The sequence below is a fragment of the Fringilla coelebs genome (assembly GCF_963513975.1).
Source record: "Fringilla coelebs genome assembly, chromosome: 2".
NCBI lineage: Eukaryota > Metazoa > Chordata > Aves > Passeriformes > Fringillidae > Fringilla > Fringilla coelebs.
The window spans coordinates 19280751-19303653 of record NC_140029.1 but is presented as its reverse complement, the minus strand read 5'-3'; the positions used below and the strand labels follow the sequence as shown (position 1 = coordinate 19303653).

At 37.3% G+C, this 22903-nt stretch overlaps 1 protein-coding gene across 3 annotated transcripts in view; it reads left to right on the top strand.

Moving 5' to 3' along the window:
- FRMPD4 (FERM and PDZ domain containing 4) overlaps positions 1-17899 on the top strand; it is a gene marked incomplete at both ends in the record, with an annotated part of 393220 nt that extends 375321 nt beyond the window's left edge. For all 3 annotated transcript variants that reach the window (XM_084201307.1, XM_084201309.1, XM_084201308.1), the window contains 10 exons: positions 1203-1334; positions 3345-3464; positions 4122-4258; positions 5485-5611; positions 7970-8059; positions 8642-8824; positions 12040-12178; positions 12768-13829; positions 14155-15426; positions 16548-17899. In XM_084201307.1, the coding sequence (XP_084057433.1) occupies positions 1203-1334; positions 3345-3464; positions 4122-4258; positions 5485-5611; positions 7970-8059; positions 8642-8824; positions 12040-12178; positions 12768-13829; positions 14155-15426; positions 16548-17899 (4614 nt within the window). The remainder of the gene's footprint in view (positions 1-1202; positions 1335-3344; positions 3465-4121; positions 4259-5484; positions 5612-7969; positions 8060-8641; positions 8825-12039; positions 12179-12767; positions 13830-14154; positions 15427-16547) is intronic.
- Between the last annotated feature and the right edge of the window lie 5004 nt (positions 17900-22903).

The following is a 22903-nucleotide window of genomic DNA, read 5'->3' as shown; positions in this document are numbered from 1 at the left end:
ATTTAGTATTATGCTGCTTCATATTACTGTTATGCCCATAGTCTTTTAGCATAGTTTAGAAGTAGAAATAAAAGTAGATTTAATGTGTAAGTAATAAATTCCCCATTGGTCAGAATAGTATATTAGCCTTCATTATTTAGAGTGATAGCTAGCAATTCATTAATGCTATCATATATTCTCTACATTGTAGGGAGCTGTCCCCATCTTCTCACACACATTTTTTCATCCTTCCACCAGTTTGGTCTTGATTTTCCATAAACACACTGTAATTGATCAATTAATCTTCCTAAATTATGTTAAAACACTTGGATGACAATTCGTCATGATCTCCTTAGTAAATCCTATCCATCTGGATACTTACATATATCTGAAAATCTTTCAGATGGAAGGAGATGTTTTAATCTTGTCACCAACATACTGTGAAACTATTTCTAAATGATGGGTTATTATGTATTTCTTTTTCCTACAGTATTCACTAAAGTAAAAGATACCCTGACAAATTATATTAATAATCTGCATACATTTCCAAAGAGTTATATGAAAGTAATGTAGGGATTTGTTGAATGATTTTGTGAAGAGGTTTGTTTAGCTATTATTTTAGATACTGTCATTCCTAAATTAACATAGTCATAATTCAGTATGAAAATTGCTAATCAGATGTCTCTAAAAATTGATATGGTCCATCAGTTTAGAGTTATTCTGCACAGTCATCATCATTGACTTTTCTGTCAGCATTTAAAAATCAAGAAGTGAAATTTAAAAAACTCTTTGCCATAAGAACAAATAAAGGCCATTTGTCTATTTTTTTTGTTGAACTTATACATTTGGTTTTTCTGCTTGATGGTGTGGCTCTGATAAAGGGAAGAGAATAGTGATAAGACCATCTCTCCTTTGCTGATGGGTTTTATTTCCAGGGAGACAGATATGATTGAAGGGCCACACCAATATAATTTACATGTTAAATCACAACAGCATGTTGTCCATTCCTGGCAATCCCATTTATGTATTTCTCACGTTCATATCTCTTACCATCTTGGGGATATTTGAAGAATTGTAGTTGTGTCCTGGAAGCTTGTGCAAAACAGGCACAAAGTCTGGGCTTCTGCCCTGTGCTGGGTACATACAGAGTGTGTGGCAGTGAAGAACTGGATCCCAAGCATTTCATTAATTTAAGCACTTTTTATAAATCCTTTGTTAATTAGGATGTCATCTTAACACTCCAAGAAAAGCTTTCCATCAAGTGTATTGAACACTTCTCCCTAATGCTGGAGCAGAGAGATGAAGGATCTGGAACAAAACTCCTTTTGCTACATGAACAAGAGACTCTAACTCAGGTTTGTTTAATGGTATATTAAAAGAGATATTAATGAGATGGCTTAATAAGTAAATTTTCCATCTTTTTCATTACTCAGATGAGTTAGCTGCAGGCCTTTTAGTTTGATACAGTCTATCAAATAGCTAGGATATTTAGATGTGATTATAAGAATAAGGTTCTCACAGGAATTTTCTGTTACAAAAACATCATATTTCATTGCTTTATTGGGCCTTTCAAAAATATAAAGAATTTAAAAATCAGACTGAAATCTGAAAAATACTTACCTAACCTTTTCATATCACATGAGGCCCAGTTAGCAAATCCATGGTAACAATTCTGAGAAGCACAGTCTGGCCAAATTTATTTAAAAGCCTTATTTTGATATTTTCCAATTTGATTATACAGATCTGTATCTGTGTGGCAGGGAATAGTCCTCTTTCTGATGAAGTTTGGCTTGTTTACACAGAGGTATGTTATGTCACTTCATTGATGATGAAATGTGACACAGAAAATGTTGGTGTGACTTTCTTCCTTAGATCAAGGAGTGTGACTGAAGTTAAAGTATCTTCACAGTTACCAGAAGAGTACTCTGATTTTATCTCCTTATCATTTTGCCAAATTGTTTACCCTGAAATTTTCTATTATATTTCTGTGTTTCAGGAGAACATTAGTATATTTTTTTTATTTCAGTTAAATTGGAAAAAGAAGGGAAAAGGAGAAATGAATTGTTAGATGTGGAAAAATACTTAATTTAAATGACAGAATTCCTGTAATTATAATTAGTCTGTGTAATGGTGCGAAGGAGCTTAGTTTACCAGATAACAGTCCTTCTAGCATTTTCTAACCTTTAAGCACTTGCTTTTGCATTCTTTTCTTGTGGTATAAGCTACCCAGTGATTGAACAATATCCAGAAATATTCAGGACTTGTCTTCTTAGCCCAACCATTTCCTTGAAGTTTCTGGTAAAATTCTCACCGAAATCAGAAAAATCAGAATAAACCAAGTTTGTGAGCTTTCAAAAATCCCATCTGGAGCTTTTAATAACATGTACAGAGTATGTCTATATACTTAGGAAAGAGGTGAGACAGTGTCCAATAAATAGAACATTTGAAAATTGTTTGAGCATGACAGAGACTTCTACTGGAGATTTTTAAAAGTACAGTTTTGTCAAGTAAATACATTGATTTTAAAGTACCCTAACTCTAACTGCAATAGCCTAATGAATAAATTACATAAACTACATTAATTCTGAGGGTCTCTTCTTTGAAGTTCCTGTAAAATCAGCACTATTTTAATTTGCCATTATAATGTTGCTGCTGACCATGACTTATAATGGTGGGTTGGGATTGTTATGCAGTTACTCCTTTGCTAGACAGTGGTCTCCTGTGAATATACCCAGATTACAGTTAGATGCTTAAAAAAGTTTTGCTGACCAACACACACAGCAGACTTTTTAATTTTTTAATGTATTGGATCTCAGAAGTTATGGAGTAGATCTCTTAATCCATAACAATCCAGGAAAAAGACCTAATTTCTCTCAATTTGCCTAATGGATTAAAACAAACAAGAGAAGGTGAGAGTAATTGCTGCCAAGTTGGACCTCACCTGTGTTCTCAGACAGCCTAAGAAATAAAATGCGACCTCTCCCCAAATACCTAACTCTTCTCTTTTATATGTTTTAGTCCTGCTGAAGCTCAACTCTGTTTCCATTTCACTTGGATGGTTTTTGTTAAGATCTGTTTTATCTGTTGTTTCACCCTGATTTTGAGTGAATTCTGTTGCTTTGAGGATGAGTTGTATCAGGCAGTCGTGCCTGTATGAGTCTAAAAGTCTTCCCACAAGATTATATATACAATGTTCTTAGGTGAAGAACTTAATAAGTTGCCCATGGCAAAGCACTTTTTTTTTTTGACAGAATTGTTTTTCTGCTACCACCAGGCTCTGGAGCAGGGTAACATTGCCCAAGGCTATAGACCCTGTTGCTCTACCAGGGTTGCCAAGCTCTAATATTATTCTTGCACTGTCCTAGGTGACCCAAAGGCCAAGCGCGCATAAGATGAGATGTCTTTTCAGGATTAGCTTTGTCCCAAAGGATCCCATTGATCTTTTAAGAAGAGATCCAGTTGCTTTTGAATATCTCTATGTACAGGTAAGTGAAAGCACAGCCATTGCTAGTGTAAAGGAGAATAAAAAAATACACTTACTCTATATATAATTTACATCTTCACATAGAAAAGCATGGTTGCAGTGAATTCTGGCTTTTATTACTGCTGCATAAAGCCAATGAATGCACTTGGGGAATGTGCAAATCTCTATCATCTGCAAAGTCCTCTTTCTTCATAAGTCTCTCCAAATAGTAATGCTTTGATATCTTTCCAAAATAGATTTGGCTTTAGAGAAGAGTGAAGCTGAATTAATTGTTAATACTTATTTATGGTACTGTAATATCAGACAGAAATGATGTCTGAAAAGGCGCTTCCAGTAAAGGGGATGGGAGAACTCATGTACAAGCAAGGTGGTTCTCCTGAGTATCCCACCAGGTGGAATCATGCTATCCTGAATCCAGATATACTGATATCCTCCAAGCACTCTTTGTGATGGAGAATTTGTCTTCTCTCCAGGAAGGCTGAAGAGAGCTTAGGTGAAAATAATCATGCCTTTTTCTCTGAGTCCTGCTTCTGAGTTAGGGGTTACTTCTCATGAAAGGTTAATTAAAAAAAAAAAGTGAAATAAAAGAAAAGAACAGTAATTTATTTTTAGTGCAAGATTTTTTAACATGATGCTCCCTCTACTGGTTATTTGGCAGAGCTGTAACGATGTGGTCCAGGAAAGATTTGGACCAGAACTGAAATATGACATTGCCCTGCGGCTGGCTGCATTACAAATGTATATTGCAACTGTGACCACCAAGCAAACTCAGAAAATCTCCCTCAAATACATAGAGTAAGTTGAGAATGCTGTGTGTTCTTTAAAAGTGAAACATTAGGAGTAACTTGTAGATTATTTAAGGTTGTTTCTGTAGTATGTCTGTATGGATGCACCAGTTTAGATTTAATCTTTGTCACTGAAATTAATTCAGGTGTGTTAAAAGTGGTACATTTTGTCCTTTGGGTCTGTTTACCTTTTGATCATCTGTCTGGGCATGTGAAATAAACTATAAATGTAGATATGATTAGCTCATTTGCTTTCAGTGATTTAAGATCTAAGTTTATATGGTCTGAATCCTACGGTTTTAGTAAAGATAATTATAGTAAGATTCAGATTATTGGTTGGTTCAGAGGACAGTAGGTCATAGATTAGGGTTTGTAATATTTCTTAAATGCAGATGTACTCCAGTATGCACCTGTCCTATGATAGACTCTATATATATAAAACTACATATACATATATACATACATACAACCAAAATGAAAAATAAACATTGGAAAGTGCAAATGTGTGTATATCAGTTTAGATTGAAAAAAAAAAAAACGCCACAACAAAATAAAAACCCCAGGCCCTAAAACTTCTGTTGCTGTTGCTTAGTTTGCTTGCAGAATGGAAATAATAGCTGTTACACAGTCTTGAAGAGTTCATCCATCATATTAAAGGCAATGTTATATTCTATCCTATTAATGAATCTGCAAAAATAGTGACAAGTGAAGAGTCAGTCTTCTGTCAAAAGGGGGGCTTCAAGCAGAAAAATAATTTGGTAAATGGAGGCAAACTAGTTGCATTTGAGAAGGAACCAGCCCTCCCCCCCCAACCCCCAAACATAAAGGTGACAAGAAAATGGCTCTTTTTCCATGTTCTAAAAAAACCCCAATAAAATAAAATCTGACAGTGCATTGTTAAATTATCTGCTATTTTAATTCTGTAATCCTACTTGTCAATGTAATTAAGTGGTGTCTAACATAGACTTTAGGTATCAAACTTAAATATTCTTTTCTGAATGGCATGAATGAAGAGATGGAAGGGGTCAAAGAGAGATTATTTATCATTTTAAAGTACCTTTCTTGTCAGAAATAAAATGTTTAAATTTGAGAAATAACTGTGTTATTGCAAAACTCTGGACTTGATCAACTCTCCTTCTGTTTTCAGGTAATCATTCACTTGGCATCGTAGTCACCAGTCTTTAGATAAATAATCATCACAGGAATGTGAAATTAAATATATGCCTTTTATTACAGAAAAGAATGGGGATTAGAGACTTTTCTTCCATCTGCTGTGCTGCAAAGCATGAAAGAAAAGAACATAAAGAAAGCACTTTCCCACCTTGTCAAAGCAAATCAAAACCTAGTTCCTCCAGGCAAGAAGGTACTACATTTGCATCTTAATGGAAAATATGTTTCAAAGAACAAAAGTATGGCATGTATGGGACACATTTAAAGCTAATCTTTTGGAGAAACACCTAGCCACTTTATTTTCAGATTTAACTTTGGGCGCTGGTGCAACATAGCCAAAAACTATTCAAAATAATTAATTATGTCTCAGCTAAAACATCTATTTATCTTGAGAATGACAGAGAACTGACTATTAATACTTCATATATGATAACCATATATATATATATTTTCATTAACTTAGCGCGTTCTATGAATGGCAGATTTGCTAGGAAAGTTTTTGTTCTCTCTCTGATGCTCTCATCTGACATAAATGCTGTTTTTCAGATTGCTTTCTGTTTGTTACACTGTAGAGAAAGACTTTTCGCTGGCCAAGATCTAACTGGATAGATGATGGTCCTTGCAGTAAATGACCCTCCTTGCTGTTGTAAAATACTTTTCTTAGCGCTAAGCTTTCACTTCAGCTGGAAAAAACACAGATAAGACAATGTCTTTGAGAAATGCCTTTGTTACATGCATGCAGCTGAGACTGCTTTTAGACACCATAATGCGGTTTCTTAGTGCAGGTCATCTTCTCATGTGTAGTCAATGGAGAGAAATAGGCACTTCCAGGGAGCGATGCATCCCATCCCACATTCGGGAGCAGAAATAGGTCAGATTGCCTGTGCCCTAGAAATGCTTATGTCTCTTCATGGACTATAAAAAGAACCTGAAAGTGACTAGTTGAGACATAAAGTGAGCTGAATCCTGTTTCATGACACTTTGTTTATGAACTAAAAAACCTCAAAACAGCTGGTGCCTGAGCTAAGGCACATTGCCATCAGCAGAAATCCTGCTTGGAGGTTTCAGAGCACATCGTGACTGTGAATATAGCTCTACGTGTCTGACCTCAGGAAGAAAGGCTGAAGCAGTGCATGTCTCCTATACTTCTGAAAGTAAAGCTAAATTATGCCAATTGCTTATTTTTTATCTTGGTAGTATAAATTTGGATTTATTTTGGAAGCCATCACTGCTGCAGGCCTTACCACTGTGACATGTGCCTTACAGCAGCATACCAGTATCAGTTCTTGGTTAGAAGAGGTTTTGCAAGAGTCCCTTCCTGCAGCAAGCAGACTTTGTTGGGTTTGCTTCATTCTTTTTGATCTGAGTTTTGGAAATGCGTGTTTGCCAACCTGCTTTCTTAGCAGGTAGGTCTGAGAAAGAAAGCATCTGAGCTCTTCATCCCCTCCTGTCTCACTTGTAGGTACCACCACAGGAACTAACTGATTTCTTTCTGAGGTCTTCTCTTCCTTCACATGAAGGGAAGCTTGTCATTCTTAGGATTCTCCTGGTTTTTTACAACCCTTGTGTATTTCTGCACCAAGTGAACATCTGGTGCAGCAAAGGGCAAAGCATTACCACTAGTTGCTCTGCTTTGGATCCATTTCCTCCTTGTTGTCTAGGAAATATTTAGGATAGGGGCCCTTAAAATGCTGTTCAAGATTAAATAAGGTTTTGAATTCGAATTTGAAATCCAGTGAATGGAATGAAACTAGAAAATTATATGAGATTGTTTTATATTATCTTCTAAATGTCCAGATGCAAGGATTTACACAAGGATTTAAGGGAAGTGTAAGGTTAGGATTCAGACTGCTGAAATGAACTGTTTCTTGTTTCCCTTCTGCCTCATAAAATATTTCCAAGTTTTCTTTTTTAAGTAGGTAGTTTAAGCTCAGAGGGAAAAAGGAGGAGACAAATTCTGATATCTATTATATAACATGATCATATGTATCCATGTGCTGTATTTAGTTTTCTGATTTATTACCTTCTAAATATAGTGGAAGAGTGTTATTTTAGAAAGTAGGAAATGCGGTAACAAGGTGGAATAATATGCCCAACACCACAAGTACCTAGCAAAATGTAAAATACATAGCTGACAAATGCAAATTCTCTGTTCTCTTTCTCTGTGTAGGTACATAAACGTTTAAGAACTGATGGAGTTTATGAATGGAAAGCTGCTGTCTTAGCCTTGAAATCCCTCAGTGAACAGATGTTTAATCTGAGTACTTTAACATTTTCCCTTCATTAAAGCAGTTAGGATGTTCTTGAAGTGCTCTGATCTGCCCATTCCCAAGTCCTCAGTGCATTTTAACTAAACAAGCAAGATATTAATTTTAAGAATGAAACTGTTTACCCTCATTTGAAGCTCAAGCATCTCAAGATTTAGTTTCAGGCTCCAAAGAGCTGTTATTTCAGACCATTCTCTTTATATTACACAAATACATTTTCTTTCAGAATTTTATAATGTGATGATTTCCACAACTACCTCTTACCCCCATTTCTCCTTTCTCAGCTCTCTGCTCTGCAAGCCAAGGTGCATTATCTAAAGTTCCTCAGTGATCTACGATTATATGGAGGGCGTGTCTTCAAGGCAACACTAGTGGTAACATTTCTCTTAAAATAGTCTCTTCTCTTGATTTTTTTTATCTAATGCCTTTTTTTTTTCAAGAGCTGGATCATATAATTTTCTTTAGAAATTTAAGTTTTAGTCATATGCTTAAAAATAATTTTTAATTTAACCAAATCACGTTTTGCTTCTTTTAATCTTGAAAATAACATAATAAAAATTGTATTGGGACTTTGGAGAAAGATAGTACTTTCTTAGAAAATAACACCATCCAATTATCTATTGAATGCTAAAATTGTTAGTCTGGAAAAATCTTAATGACCAAGTTTTTCTTTTAACAGAAGCAGAGTCCATCCATCGTCTGTCCATCTAACTATCCACCTAAAATCTAGAGTGCAATCAACATACAGCAAGAAATTCCTTTACTTTTTTTTAAATTATTAATCAAGTATGCTCTTATGTATTGTATCTATCTAGTAAAAACATAATAATCTTTAATGTAGAAATGCCATGCAAATGTAACTCTGTGTAACTGAAAGAAGGGAGTGATGATTTCTGTCACTATGCCGTACCTATCATGATTTTTACTTGTGTTTTCTTTCTTTTTTTCTGCTAAAGCAGGGAGAAAAGCGTTCAGAAGTGACTCTGTTAGTAGGGCCAAGGTACGGAATCAGCCATGTGATAAACACCAAAACAAATCTTGTGGCTCTCCTGGCAGACTTCAGCCACGTGAACAGAATTGAGATGTTTACAGAAGATGAAAGCAGTGTTAGAGTTGAGCTGCATGTCTTAGACGTAAAAGTAGGTTTGTTTTTGATTTGTGTTTATATAATATCTTTTAATAATGCTTTTCTCTTTGAGTATTATATTGAGCTATGCTGTTCTGAACATTTTCATGCCAATAGTACTCTGAGAGTACATTTTCAGCTCTTTTTTTGGTCACAGTACATTTATACTACAGGTAGGGCCTACTGTGTACTAGGCTGGTGTTTTCCAGCACCTGCATTCTATTTGATTTTCTCTCAGCTGACCCCCAGAAACTTGCTTTGTTATTGTTTTCATGGATTTCCACGGTAAGAAGAGGTGATGATGAAACTGACCTTCTTTTGGAGCTCCTTCTAGTGTAATATACAGTATCATTACCAGTAAAGAATTGCCAGCTGCATTGGACTAGTGTCCCCTATAATCCACTGTTAGATCCACAAAGTTTACTGCAAGTAACCACATTACAGCTGCCAATTAAAAAACCGTAAGAATGAATGGGGTTTTTTTCTTAACCTTTATAATTCCAGTTTGGTATTCCCAGATGATCATCATCTACCTATAGTCATTTAATTTCTTTTAAATATCACTTAACACTCTGCGTCTGTGTGGCATCTAGTGGCAAAATGAGTGGAGTTTTGTATGTTATACTGTCCTGGTAGTTTTTAGTGTGGTTTCTATTTGTCTTTGAAGTGAAAGGCTTCAGAGACTTTCTAGGGCATTAATCTGAATAACAGAGATTGAAAGTAGAGTTCTCATTGTATTTGAAACTTAAATATTAGATTAAAATAAATAGAACCTAACAGTTCTTTTTGCTTACCGAGTTATACACAAAAATCTCACATGAGGAATATTTTACTAGGATTTTTCTTTGAAATCTTTAGGTGTATTGACCTGGAAGTGTTTCTCTGTATTTAAGGTAATGAAAAAAAATTGTTGTAAAGTAATCTAGATGCTCTTTGACAGCAATTTAAGACAAACTTACAGGTTGGTGAACACAGCATCTCTTTCACCTTACTTACTCAGCAATGGTAACACCTGAGGATCTCAAGCTGCTTTGCCTGCATTACTGTGCTAAACTCATAGCCCTCATGTAAGAAAGCTATTATCACCTTTTTACAGATGGAGAAAGTAATACAGAAATGAAATCCTTCCCATCTGCCCCCATATCTAATATGCAGCACAGTATGCCATAGTGTTATGTATTACCATGCTATTATGTTGTTATATATTATAATACAGTTACTGTCTTATTGCTAATTGTGTATATACTCATCTCCTTGCACTTACACACGTGGTCTTAAACCCAGAGAGACTGACTAAAAAGTTAGAGGCTCTGGGTAGAATTTGACAAAAAGTTGCCTCTCTGTGGGGCACAAGTAGGGGTTGTGACCATGTCCTGTAAAGGAGATGCAGGCACACACTGGTAGGTATTCTCAATGATGTTTTCATCCTTTCACTTACCCTCAAGTAGCAGATTCATGTATCCAGCTTCTGAATGTACCAAGATATATGATATTATTTTCTTAACAAACAGTTCAGATTTTTATTTTATTTTTGTTTCTTTGAATATGTTCTCAAGCATGTTTCACTTGGCAGAAGCAGGCAATAAAAGTTTAGCTGTCACAGGACTTTTCACCAGATTAGCAGTATTTCACAGAATTGTTTTCAGCAATCTGAGAATTCTGCAGATTTCATCAATTTCTGCCAATCACTGCAGAAAATTTGAGATGAATGTAGCATTTCAAATGTCAGTTTTTAGTAGTTGCTCAAAAGAAGAGATTAATTAATCCACTGTAGGTTTAATAATTTATAGTAACTATAATAGCTACAGTTGAATACCTTGAAAGAAGCATGTATTGAATAGAAGCTGTAGCAAAAATAGGTTAAAGAAAAAAAACCTTCATATATTTTTCCAAGTTGCTGAAAACAGTTTATGCAATATTCAGGGTACTTAGAACATTGTGGCCTAAGGTGCTGTAGCACAGGCTTTTAAGAACTCATCAGACCTATTGTGGGTTTGGTAGTAAGCTGTGATCAGTTATGTTTTGGCCACAGTTTCCATCAGAATCAGTTGTCTTTTTACTACTAAGGGGTTGAGTAGGTTGGAGAGCCACCCTTGTTGCATATGACATTCCTCCTGGAATGAATGATATAGGTCCTTGCATCTGTCTTGTGACAGTGGGCTCTGCATGCTAAATTATGATAAATTGTCACAAATGTCCACATACTCTGAGTCACTACAAACTGTGAGTGATAAGATGGGTTGTCTGTGGTCTAATTTCTATCTATGCATCATGGTAAGGGCTTCATTTTTATTTCCTGTCTAGGAGTTGTAGAGGGTAACCACCTTAATAAATTACATTTGAGGAGATACTTTTAGTATTAAAAAGCTATAGAGATGAAAAAAAATTTTAGGCAGGAAAATGTTTACATAAAGAAAAGTGAAAGAAAATTAAAATTTAATTAAAAGAAAATAAATAAAAGAAAAATTGCTTAAAGTAAGTTTCACATGGATGTCTTGGGTTCGATACTTGCTGTCCTGGCAGCCACAGTTTTTTAAAGCTCTGAGGTCTCACTTTTTGTTAGGACTGTCTTTTTTTCTAGTGTTTTGTGTTTATTTTCTTTGCTGGTCATTCTTCTGGTGATCTTTCTCTGATCTCTTTGTCTCATCTTATCTGCTTATTTTTTCACCACTTGTCATTTCAGTAAGACCAGGCCACAAACACTGAAATCTTTTAACCTGAACCTGTCTTACAGTGCAATGATAGCTTTAACCTGACTGCTATATTTTATGAACCTCAGCTTTCCATGACTGTTAGCTTCCCCTGTCATGCCTCTTTGCATATACTTAGTGCACCACATTTTCAGGGAAGCAGCAGCTTCCCATACAGCACCTAATGTACCAGGTTCTTCACCTCTGGCATATTCAGAGTAACATTAAATAATGGTTTTGCCAGAGTAAGATATCTATGGAAGAAAAGGATGGAGCAAGAGTCTTAAAATGGTTAGCTTCATTCAGAAAGAGAGCAGTCAGTTGTTTAGATGTCTAGCTGGATTTCTACCTTACTACAACTCCAGTCTTGACTAAACTTTTTATACTGTTTGATATTGGTAGTGAGGAAAAGAAATCCTCATGTGTATTTTTCAATGTGGTGTTTGTGATGTAACTACTTTTGCTCTGCTGTGATAGTATTGTCAACAGGCAAACAAACTGAGGAGGAACAGCCTTAACTTGATTGTATTCTTCTTAGCCTATTACTCTTCTGATGGAGTCATCAGATGCAATGAATCTTGCTTGCCTAACAGCTGGATACTACAGACTGCTGGTTGACTCAAGGCGCTCAATATTTAACATGGCCAACAAGAAAAATGCAGGGAGCCGAGAAACAGGTATTTATCTCACAGTATGTTAGCCATGGTCCAGTGTATAAAGCAGAAATCAACTTAAGCCAGAGCACCTCCAGATAAATAGAAAGCTGTGTCAAATGATATCTGATTGCTGGCTCAGACCTAGCACCACAGTATTCAATTCAGCTTTATAATGTTCCAATACCCAGCTTATGACAGCATTTCCATGGTAAAATAAACCATGTGTCGAATTTTCTTCATACTCTAGTAGACAGATGCATGCTTCCTGTGAGTGTTATTATTTTATATGCATGTATCTTTTGTCAGAATACATATGGTTTTGTAGAAACCAGCTGCTTTTGTGTTACTATGCCTGGAACAACATTTGTACCTAGCCGAGGTTTAGATTTGTTTTAGAGTACAGAAGGACCAGTGTAAACTTCAGGTCATTAAGTCAACAGGTATTTAACTTAGAACAGAGGTGGATTTGAAAACACTTTTCTGAAGTATTTGATGGCTCAACTATCCTACTAAGAGTGTTTAATACTTAGCATCAACAAATTATTGTTTACAAATTACTTGACTTTGTTCTTTGATTTCACAATGTTGATTTTATTTCACCATGCTACAGGACCTGAAAGTAGAGGGAAGCATAATATCCTTGCTTCTGAGTGGAATTGTATACCAAAAACTACCACTTTCCTGGCTGAAGGAGATCAGGAGGCTCAAATGTCCTTTGCTGATGCAAAGCAGAAGACTATAGATGTTTCCGAAAGTCTGTTATGTCAAAAAGAACACAGACATCTGTACATAGAAAATACTTATAATTCAGGTGGATTTGATCAGCATCTGGCCAAGCAAAGTGACCCTGCTGAAACAGAAGAAAGCAGAAATTTTAACCAGCCTTCACTGCTGTCACTCTCAGGTTTGGAACCTAGCAAGAAAGCACAGGATTCTCCCAGGGGAGCAAAAGTTTCCTTTATATTTGGAGATCCCAACTTGGATGGTATCAGTCCCCAGACTCTTGGCTATGAAAGGCTTTTGGATGACAGTCCAGAAGTATTAGAAAAACAAAGAGCCATTTATCTTAGTAATGCCAATGATATTAAAGGCCTGGAATTGTCACCAGATGCTGAAAGCATTCAGTTTGCTACAAACTCTGTTTACGCAACTATAAGCGATGGTAAAATATTTGGAGCTGCAGAAGGGATAGAAGAGCCTTTGCTGCATGATATCTGTTATGCAGAAAATACAGATGATGCCGAAGACGAAGATGAAGTAAGCTGTGAAGAAGATATTATGGTAGGAGAAATCAATAGGCCTGCTCTTCTCAGCCTTTCTGGTTCTAGTGATGACATTATTGATTTGACTTCACTTCCACCTCCAGAAGGTGATGACAATGAAGATGATTTCCTTTTGCATACCTTAAACATGGCCATTGCTGCTCCTCCACCTGGTTTCAGGGACAGTTCTGATGAGGAAGACTCTCAGAATCAAGCGACACAGCCTAGAGACAACAAGGAGCAAGACAGTAATCTAGGCAATGATGACATCCCAGTGTCGCTTATCGATGCTGTCCCTACTAATACAGAGGGGAAGTGTGAGAAGGGGCTAGATGATGCTGTAGTCTCTACTCTTCAAGCACTAGAAGCTTTGGCTGCTTCAGAGGAACAGCAGACGAATGACAATTCAGGTTCTTTCACCATAGTTACATTTATTCATTGAGAATCATTCCATCTCATCCATTTAGCTTTGGAAGTACTCCATTTCATGAGGGTTGGTTTGGTTTTTTTTTCTAGTTTTCCTTTTAATTTTTGCCATCATTTTGCATACATCGTATTTCATATTTAATGGAGCCACCACTGTTATTAAACTACCTGTCTCGGGAACTGTGCAATAAAGTCAGAGTATTCTTACAAAGAATATTTTTGTCTCTAATACACCCCCTTTTGCTTGTCGCTTATCCAGGTGCCTCAGCTGCTGTCATTTAATTGACTCTTATTTTTTGTGGCTTGCAGGTGTAGCTATCCTGCGAGCATATAGCCCTGAGTCATCTTCAGATTCTGGCAATGAAACAAATTCCTCTGAAATGACTGAAAGCTCTGAACTAGCCACAGCACAGAAACAGTCGGAAAACACTGCACGTATGTTTTTGTCCACAAGTGAAGGCTACCAACCGCTTGTGGAAGAGCAGACTGAATTTCCCATTGCTAAGAATCAGGCTGGAGGGCCAGGTATGAAGCCCTCACAGCCTTTGGCTGGTGGTCAGGCTGCAGAGCTACAGTCAAAAGTTGTGCCTTCAAAGCAGATTCTTCATTCCAATAACATGGAAATGGAGCCAGAGACCATGGAAACAAAATCTGTCACTGATTATTTTAGCAAATTGCACATGGGATCCTTGGTATATTCTTGCACTAGTAAAAGGAAAAATAAGATGACAGACAGCGAAGTAAAAGCATCCTCTGATGGCAATGCTACTGTGAAAAAGCAACAGGGAAATAAAAAAGCAGAGTCTGATGAAGATCTAAAAGCTAAATTTGGAACTCTTTCAGCAAGAGACAGCCAGCGCTTAAGCACTTTTAATGTGGAGAGAACTGCCTTTCGCCAAAGATGGTACGCTGCCGATGATGGAGCAGCAGATAAGCCAAGCCCAGAAACAGTTAATGGGAAGACTTTTCCAAGAGTTCCTGTCCTTGGTAAAACAGAAACTGACTGTAAGGATGAAGTGGATCCTGAGGTGGATCAGGATGACACCTCAGGGCTTAGCCAAGGTGAAAACTTCCTGTCAGATATGACTCCCGTGTCTTCAGCCAAAGACCTAAACGATGCAGAAGATACTGATTTATCTGCAGATGACCATCCTTCAAAGCTTCCAGAAGCTGAGCAGAGTGTGGCTAGACTTTGTGAGTATCACTTGGCTAAGCGCATGTCATCTCTGCAAAGTGAAGGCCATTTCTCGCTGCAGAGCTCTCAGTGCTCTTCAGTGGATGCAGGATGCAGCACAGGCAGCAGCACGTGTGCTACCCCCGTTGAATCCCCTCTTTGTACCTCTGATGGTAAACACATCATCTCCGATCCATCGATGAAGGGCATTGCCTATGTTCCAGCAGATGAGAGAGCTGCCATTCTTCCAAACCATGGAACGACATACAAGGACCTGCACCAGCAGCCTGAAGCCGTGTGTCACAGAATGACGGTGCCTGTTGTGCATTCAGCAATCAATGCTGAACCACTTTTCGGCACTTTGAGGGAAGGATGTCATCGGATCCCCAAGATAAAAGAAACTACAGGTACAGCAGTAATAGAGTGTTTTTTCTGTTTATTCTTAAAGCTACAAGTTCATGTTGAGGTCTAGGTAAGACATTTCTATTATCTTTATCTGGAACTACATCATCAAGCTGTAACAGACAGTGAGATCAAACCTTCAGTTTATCTGTTCATTTTATTTGTTGAGATATTCTGATGATCTGCATACAAAGATCAACTTTTTAAAAAACCTCTCATTGCAGTTATAATGTAGGGAGGGACGCTGATGGAGAGGCCTCTCTTCTACTCTTTGGAAGCCTCTCCAAAATCCATAGTCAGTTGAATCCCAGATGCTTGTTAGATTGTAAAATTACTTCAGAAGTTATATTAATATAGGAGAGCAAAACCTTTGATTCATTTCTTAGGTATTTTATATGCTATTTTAGCAGGTTGTCAAAAACATGCCAATATGAATAAAAAGCTCTAGATGTTAAGAATAAAAAAATGTCACTACCTTATTAAGCATAAATTTACTTCACAATCTGACAGTAGGTGTTTCTTTAAAGTTATAAAAAATGCAGTTTTCAGAGACAGCACTGAAATTCTTTCAGTTGAATTTTAAGTGTATCCCTCTTCTTGGATTGCAACCCACATGTAGCACTAGTGTGTGAATGCATGAAAATCCAAAAGTGGAACAGACTAAGACTTAATATTCTTTCTCTGCCAAAAACTGCCACAAAACCGAACCAAAATTACTATGAGCACATCTTTCCATGCTCTTTCAGGTGTAGTTAAAGAAGGTATTTTAATCTGAAATAATTAATCTAATTAGTAAATAAAAAACATGCAATCCATATATTAGGGGAGATTTAGGATGTTTTGTACATAATTTGCTATTCCTTTTCTTGAGTAAGTCTGCTGTAGTGAAATGAACAATTACTTAGTCATAAATTACAATTTGTTGACCGGTTGTAAAAGGCATTTTAGTGAAATACAAAAGACTTGTAATGAATTTTGATGGAATATTTTGAGGAATGGGGACCATTGGGAAGTACCAGGAAACCATTTGTACTGACTGTTAAGAGATATTTAAAAGTTCAGCCTATGAATATTATCAGGGTGATGCTTAATTATTCTGTCTGCTCTTCTACTACCCCTAGTGTAGCTTTCACAGAGCCTGAAAAGGGAAGACAAGGAGGCATGCCTACAGCTTTTCCTAGACAGCCTCTAGCTGACTCCATCATGCTATCATCCATGCTATCAGAATCAAAGGTGCCAAGTCAAAATGAAGACTCTTGTGACATTCCCAAAGTAAATCAGGCTTGTGGGGCAACAGTTAGTTTATGGCCATATGACATGATAGGAGGAAGCCTCAGGATGCCGCAGAACAAGAAGATGCTGAGACGCAGCAGCAGCAGCAGCAGCATTGGAAGATCTGCAGGCACTGAGATGCTGTTTGAGAAGAAGGCAGCCACGGCCAGCTTGAAAGTCCTGGACACCACCCAAAAGGATGAATCCAAATCGGAGAGAAGGGTGGAATTTTCCCTGGGCAAAAAGCTGTCAAAAAGTTACTCTCAGAGTTGTGTGTACGTCAGCACTGACAAGAAAGACAGTAAGAGGTGTTCAGGCACAGGCACCAGTCAGAAGGACTCCAAGCAGTGTCGAACACTGCCCTTGCGAAAGCTGACCAGCAGCACCTGGAGGTGTCGGGGCCCCTTTAGCTATTGCTTCCTCAGCAGAGGAAATGATGACAATGAGGAGGAAGATGACCGGGACAGCCATCAGCTCTCACATCTCTTCGAACCACAGACCCCGTGTGAGCTCACAGAACCAGTTGCTCAGTCATCCGGTGACAATGAGCAGAAAGTCTTGGAGTCCCCGAAAGCTGCTGAGCCGCCACATGATGCAGTCAATGAGCATGAGAAGAGCAGTGCTGACACCCAAGGTGGCCAAATTGATGTGAATCTCAAGGATGTAGCCTTCGATGCACGAATCACACGAATAAACGTGATGAAAGAGAAGACATATGCAATGCCTGATGGATTTATTGCAGCACAAAAGGATGCCAATGAGCTACTCTCACTGGTCCGAGCAAGTATGGGCAAGAGAGAAGATTTACATCCAGAAACATATGACCTTAAACTTTCTAAGTACAAACAACTGTTATCTTTGGAATCGAGACAGTTGGGAAGTGCCTGCAGGAAAATGGCCATGGCTGATAAAAGCCCTGAGGAAATGCTTTTAGCTATGACTTCCAGCTTTCAAGTACTCTGTTGCTTAACAGAAGCCTGCATGCGTTTAGTCAAAGTCATGAACTCTGAAACACAGCAGCAGGAAATTATAGCTAAGATAGACGAGGTTGTAATAAACTACATTTGTCTTCTGAGGGCTGCAGAAGCAGTGTCAGGCAAGACCTCCGGTGATCCTAGCATTAAACTCTTGGCTCGACATCCGAATACCATGGCCGCTATTGTAAGCACACTAACACGTTCTCTTAAAATGCTTTTAAACAAATAAAATACAAAAGTCACTTCATAATCTACCTTTGCAAAGCCATACATTAAAAAATTTTATTTACTGTATGTGTATGAACTAATGTAACAAACTCAGCTTTCTCTGTATATTTTGTTATTTTATATAAAATAGGTAGGAGATTAAAAAAAGTTAAAATACTGAACATTGACAAAAGTAATGACTAGGTCTGTTCTTCAGTTTATACAAAAACAACAGCCAAAAAACCCTTTCCCCAAGATCAGAAAAACAAACAGAAAAAAGTCCCATATAGGAGCAAATTGATGTTTGGCTATTTTTCATATAGTCAAATTTATGGTTGTATGAAGTGAACTTCTAAAGCCTGTTATGTCAATGAAATTGTTTTCTGTTTCATCCAAGTTTTCACTTGGAGAATGCTCCATGTTTAGAATGATTAATTAAATCATAATGTATATAACACAATATTTAATGTTTTAAAATTATAATTTTTAAGCATTGAAAATAGCAAAAAGACATTTAAAATCCAAGAGACTATTATAACTTACTAGAGAATATATATATAATAAATGACTCTTTTGTTCATATGGACTGAATTACCTGATTCTTCTTTTCTAGGAAATTCTGTATTTAAAAAAATGTATTGAATATATGACTATACCAACTTCAGAGGGGATCTGATGTATTGAACTTATAGTGTTGGCCTTTTAGACAGTGAAGGTAACTGTGGAGGACTGAGGACACAGAAACCAGAGTGGTGGTGGTGTTCTCTCTGAAATGAAAGATTGACGCCATAATGGTCAGACCAGAATGTATGAGGCAGGTCTACATAACCTTTTTCCTGGTAAATGACAGAGAAGACCACCAGAAAATTCCTATGCTGTTTACTGTTTCATCATATATTTATGGTGCACCTGAACAACATGGACTGCATCTATTTTGTTAAATATTTTATACTTCATATTTTATGATCCTGAATGTTTAACTGTAAATAAGTTAGAAATAAAATGAAATTTTCAGAATACAATAAATATCTCTGAAATATTTCCAGCTAGAGACAGTTCTTCTCTTGAGTGATGACAAAGGCAATTTGTGAGTAATCTCTTCCAACTGAACTTTTCTGGAAAGCATTTTGTAGCCTTGTGTTTGAGAGGCAGCCAAAGCAACAGCTCTCAGTTCTGGCTGGCAAATAGGCTTTCACAAGAGCATCTGGTGACCTTCTCAGTGACCAAGGAGCAGCAGCCTCCATTCTCCAAACTGCTGTAGGTAATTTTCAGCTGTTTCTCATAACACCATGTGCAAAGGGTATTACTGCTCTTGTTTTGGAAACTTAGCTTTTCAGTTGAAGCACACATGAAGCTTTCTGTGCTGAACTAGAATTACTAAACCAACAAAAACTTTCTTGCACTTCACTTCATAAAACAAAGACATGCCTTTCCCTCTGGCTGCAGAGAAACACCTTCAGAAACACAGTACCAGCAGCTTCATCTGTTGTCTGTAGTAGAAAAATCTGATATCTGAGACCAATTCACTTAGTGCAAGGACCCACTTCGGAGGGCAGCTCAGAGGTAGGCTGCAGGCTGACTTACACTGCTGGTGGCTGACAACAGCTTGTCCTGTGTGATGCTCACACTCAGTGCTCTCATTCTGGCAGCCCAGAGACTGGGGCTGTGAGTGCTGCCCTTGTGCTGCAAATACTATGGGATTTGAGCATTTCATACCGAGGAGAAGAACCAAGCTGAACTATTGCATTGGTATCTATTCCTTGATGGTTTTCTGAGTTTATAAAAATGTCAACAGTGATTTAGAAATGCTAAGTTTCAAAAATAAATTTAGATTGTCACAACTAAGCATTGACATAGATAGGAATGTGTCACTTTAAGCATTTTTAATCCAGTTCTTTTCATTCCACTTCTTTTCAATTAATCTAATTTTATTTCAAAGGTAAGTACATTTTTGTTCTTCTTACTGTTCAAGAAGTTTTCTGATTGTAAACATGTTCATTTGGCTCCTTAAAGTTAACTATGGTCTCTGGTCTCTCTCTCTTTTTTTTTTTTTTTTTTTTGGTTGGTTGGTTTTTCCTATTTGTTTGGCTTTTCCTGTTTGGTTGGTTTTGGTTTTGTTTTTGGGGTTTTTTTGTGTTTAACAAGTGGCAGGGTGGGGGGGAGGGGTGTATCTTCTGCTTTTTAATGCATTTTCATAGAATCATAGAATCACAGAATAATTTGGGTTGTAAATATAAATGGTTCTCTGTAGTTCACCTAGTTCAACCCCTGCTCTGGTCTAATTTGATCAGGATGCTCAGGGCTGTTTAAAGGGTTTATTGGACACCCTCCAAGGATAGATGTCCCACAGTTTCTCTGGGCACCAGTTCCAGAGAATAAAAATATTTTACAGTATTTATGGCTAAAAAATGCAAAAAATTCTTTAGGTCTAATCAGAATTTTCCATGTTCCAACAATATCCATTGCCTTTGATCATATCACTGTGCATCCTTTAGAAGAGTCAGGCTCTGTCCTCTCTCTATCCTTTCATCAGGCAGCTGTATGCTGAAATAAAGTCTCCCCTAAGTCTTCTCTCCTCCAGACTGAGTAAAAGCACTTTCTTCAGTCTTTCCTCATATATCATGTGCTGCAGCCCCTGACTACCATGGTCACCCTTGACTGGGCTCCATGGTGTGATTTCATAAACCACCACCATGCTCTTGTGTCAGTTTTGATAAATAGGATCGTCTAGCCAAGCTCTCTGAGGCATCTCTTAGAAGGCAGTTTCTTCTTCCCCCAGGACTTTAGATATCCCCATGTGGTACCATATGAATGTCTTTTTCATAATGGTTCCATACAGATTTATATGCAGGCTTTTAAATGCTGCCTTGTGAGAGCTTTGTACAATGGCACAGCTGCTGGAAATTGTCTGCAGTCTCCCAGAATCACATGTATTCACAGGCATATTAGGTTAGTGTCTCACAATCATCCTTTGTCAGAAAGTATTCTCATATTTCTACTGGGCTTTTGGGAGACCCTTATTGCAACCTTTCAATACTTAAAGAAGAACCTTATAAGAAGGATGAGGACAAGCCTTTTAGCAGGATCTGTTGCACTACAAAAAGAGATAATGGGTTGGAACTACAGATACAAGAAAGATTTTTTTTTTATTATGAGAGTGGTGAGGCATGGAATAGATTGCCCAGAGTGATGGTAGGTGTCCCATTCCTGGAAAAATTCAAGGTCAGGCTGGATGGGGCTCTGAGCAACCTCATCTAGTTGAAGATGTCCCTGCCATTGCAGGGGGTTGGACAGGATGACCTTGAAAGGGTCTGTCCAACTCAAACTGGTCTGTAATTCTAAAATTGTATGATGCAGTTTGTCCTGTCCAGCTGAGAGTATTGAATGAAAATAGACATAACTTTTATTAATTCTGGGGCATATCAATTGCACACCAATTGATGCTGAATTATAGCCCATTTCTATTAGCTTGAGCTTTAAGGTAACCTTGTCTTCCTGTGTGGCGTCCTAATTGATTCCTGCATTAATTGCACATTTTAACTTCATGAGGGAATGCCATCAGCATGTGCCTACTTGCACTAAGGCAGTAAAGAAATGCTAAATGATATCATGTCATCTGTATACTATATATTGCAATACTTTTATAAACTTTTATATATACACTATATTTTTAGGGATTTTTAACTTGGCAAAATGACAGGCATCTTCATGTTTGAGTCCTTGAGTTCAGGCTGTTTTAAAAAATGATTGGGCAAAGTTTTCCATTTTGCCATTAAGAAACAAAGCTGCATACTTACACTTTTTTCCTTCTATTTCATTAATACTCCTTCAATTTGTGTTCACTAGAAGATCCAGAATGCTTCCTGATGTCCTCCCTGCTCCCCAGAAATGTGAAATAATCACACTGGCACATTATTCAAAGCTGAGAAATGCATTCCTGAGTAACTTTGTTTAAACACAATTTATATCAAAGAGAGACCTGCTTACTGCACTGAAATCCAGTTAAATTTAGTAGTATTTTATTAGGGATTAATTTGTTTCACTAGGATGAGGCCAAAGCCAGAGTCTCTTTGAACTAAGCACGAAACTGTTACAAATTGAAAACTTGGTTCATGTCACAAATAGTTTAGTGATGAACATGTGGCACTAACATTAACCAGTATTTTTAATTTGCCACTCAAAATTCCGTAGTAGCTGTTCTGCACAAAAAGAAGGTGATCACAATCTTACACTGTACTATCTGTGGAACAGCCCTAATATGTTTTCAGACCTAGATTTGGCCAAAGCCATAGAGAGGTTGAGGCACAAATCATTAAAGTCTAAACTAAAACAAATAAAATAAGTTAAAATAAATAAAATTCTAAATACATTTTCCTCTAAGTGTTCACAAGGTAAAATCTAACATTTTCTGTCAGTACTGATGGAATTTGGAAGATGCTGATGGCTGGAAATTCATGAGACTCAATCAAAACTCTTCATTTAGAGCCTGTAAAGCTATGGATTCTGGGGAGAGCAAATTCTGGCCCATGAGATCTGGGAGCAAATCTTTGATTTCCTAAGGGTGGGAGGGAAGGAAAACTAGTCTAACACCCTGTTGTAGTACAGCAAATGCAAATGTTTCAGTACTGATTTTGTGGTGCATTTCTTTTTCAAAAAGAGACTGTGGCACATTTTTATGCAGTAGGAAATACTTAATTGCATTTTAAAGCTCATTTTGTCATTCTAAAAAAAACCCCAATTATTTACTCTGAGCCTGCAAAGCTAAGAGAGAGAAAAAGGAATGTATTATGTCTCCTGCTCCACTAGGAAAATACTCTAAATTCCTTTTTTTAAGTGGTTGTCCTGCTGCACTGGATTTATGTGGACATTATTGCTCAGGTTTCTGGGGTGTTTACTCCTTATGATACCTGCACTTAAAACAGTCTTCTCTTATTCTCAAAACATTTGACAAGATGTTGTTACCTTGAACTATTTCAGTTTTTCTCAACAGCCAACTAAGTTACTGTCATTTGTTCTTCAACCTTGC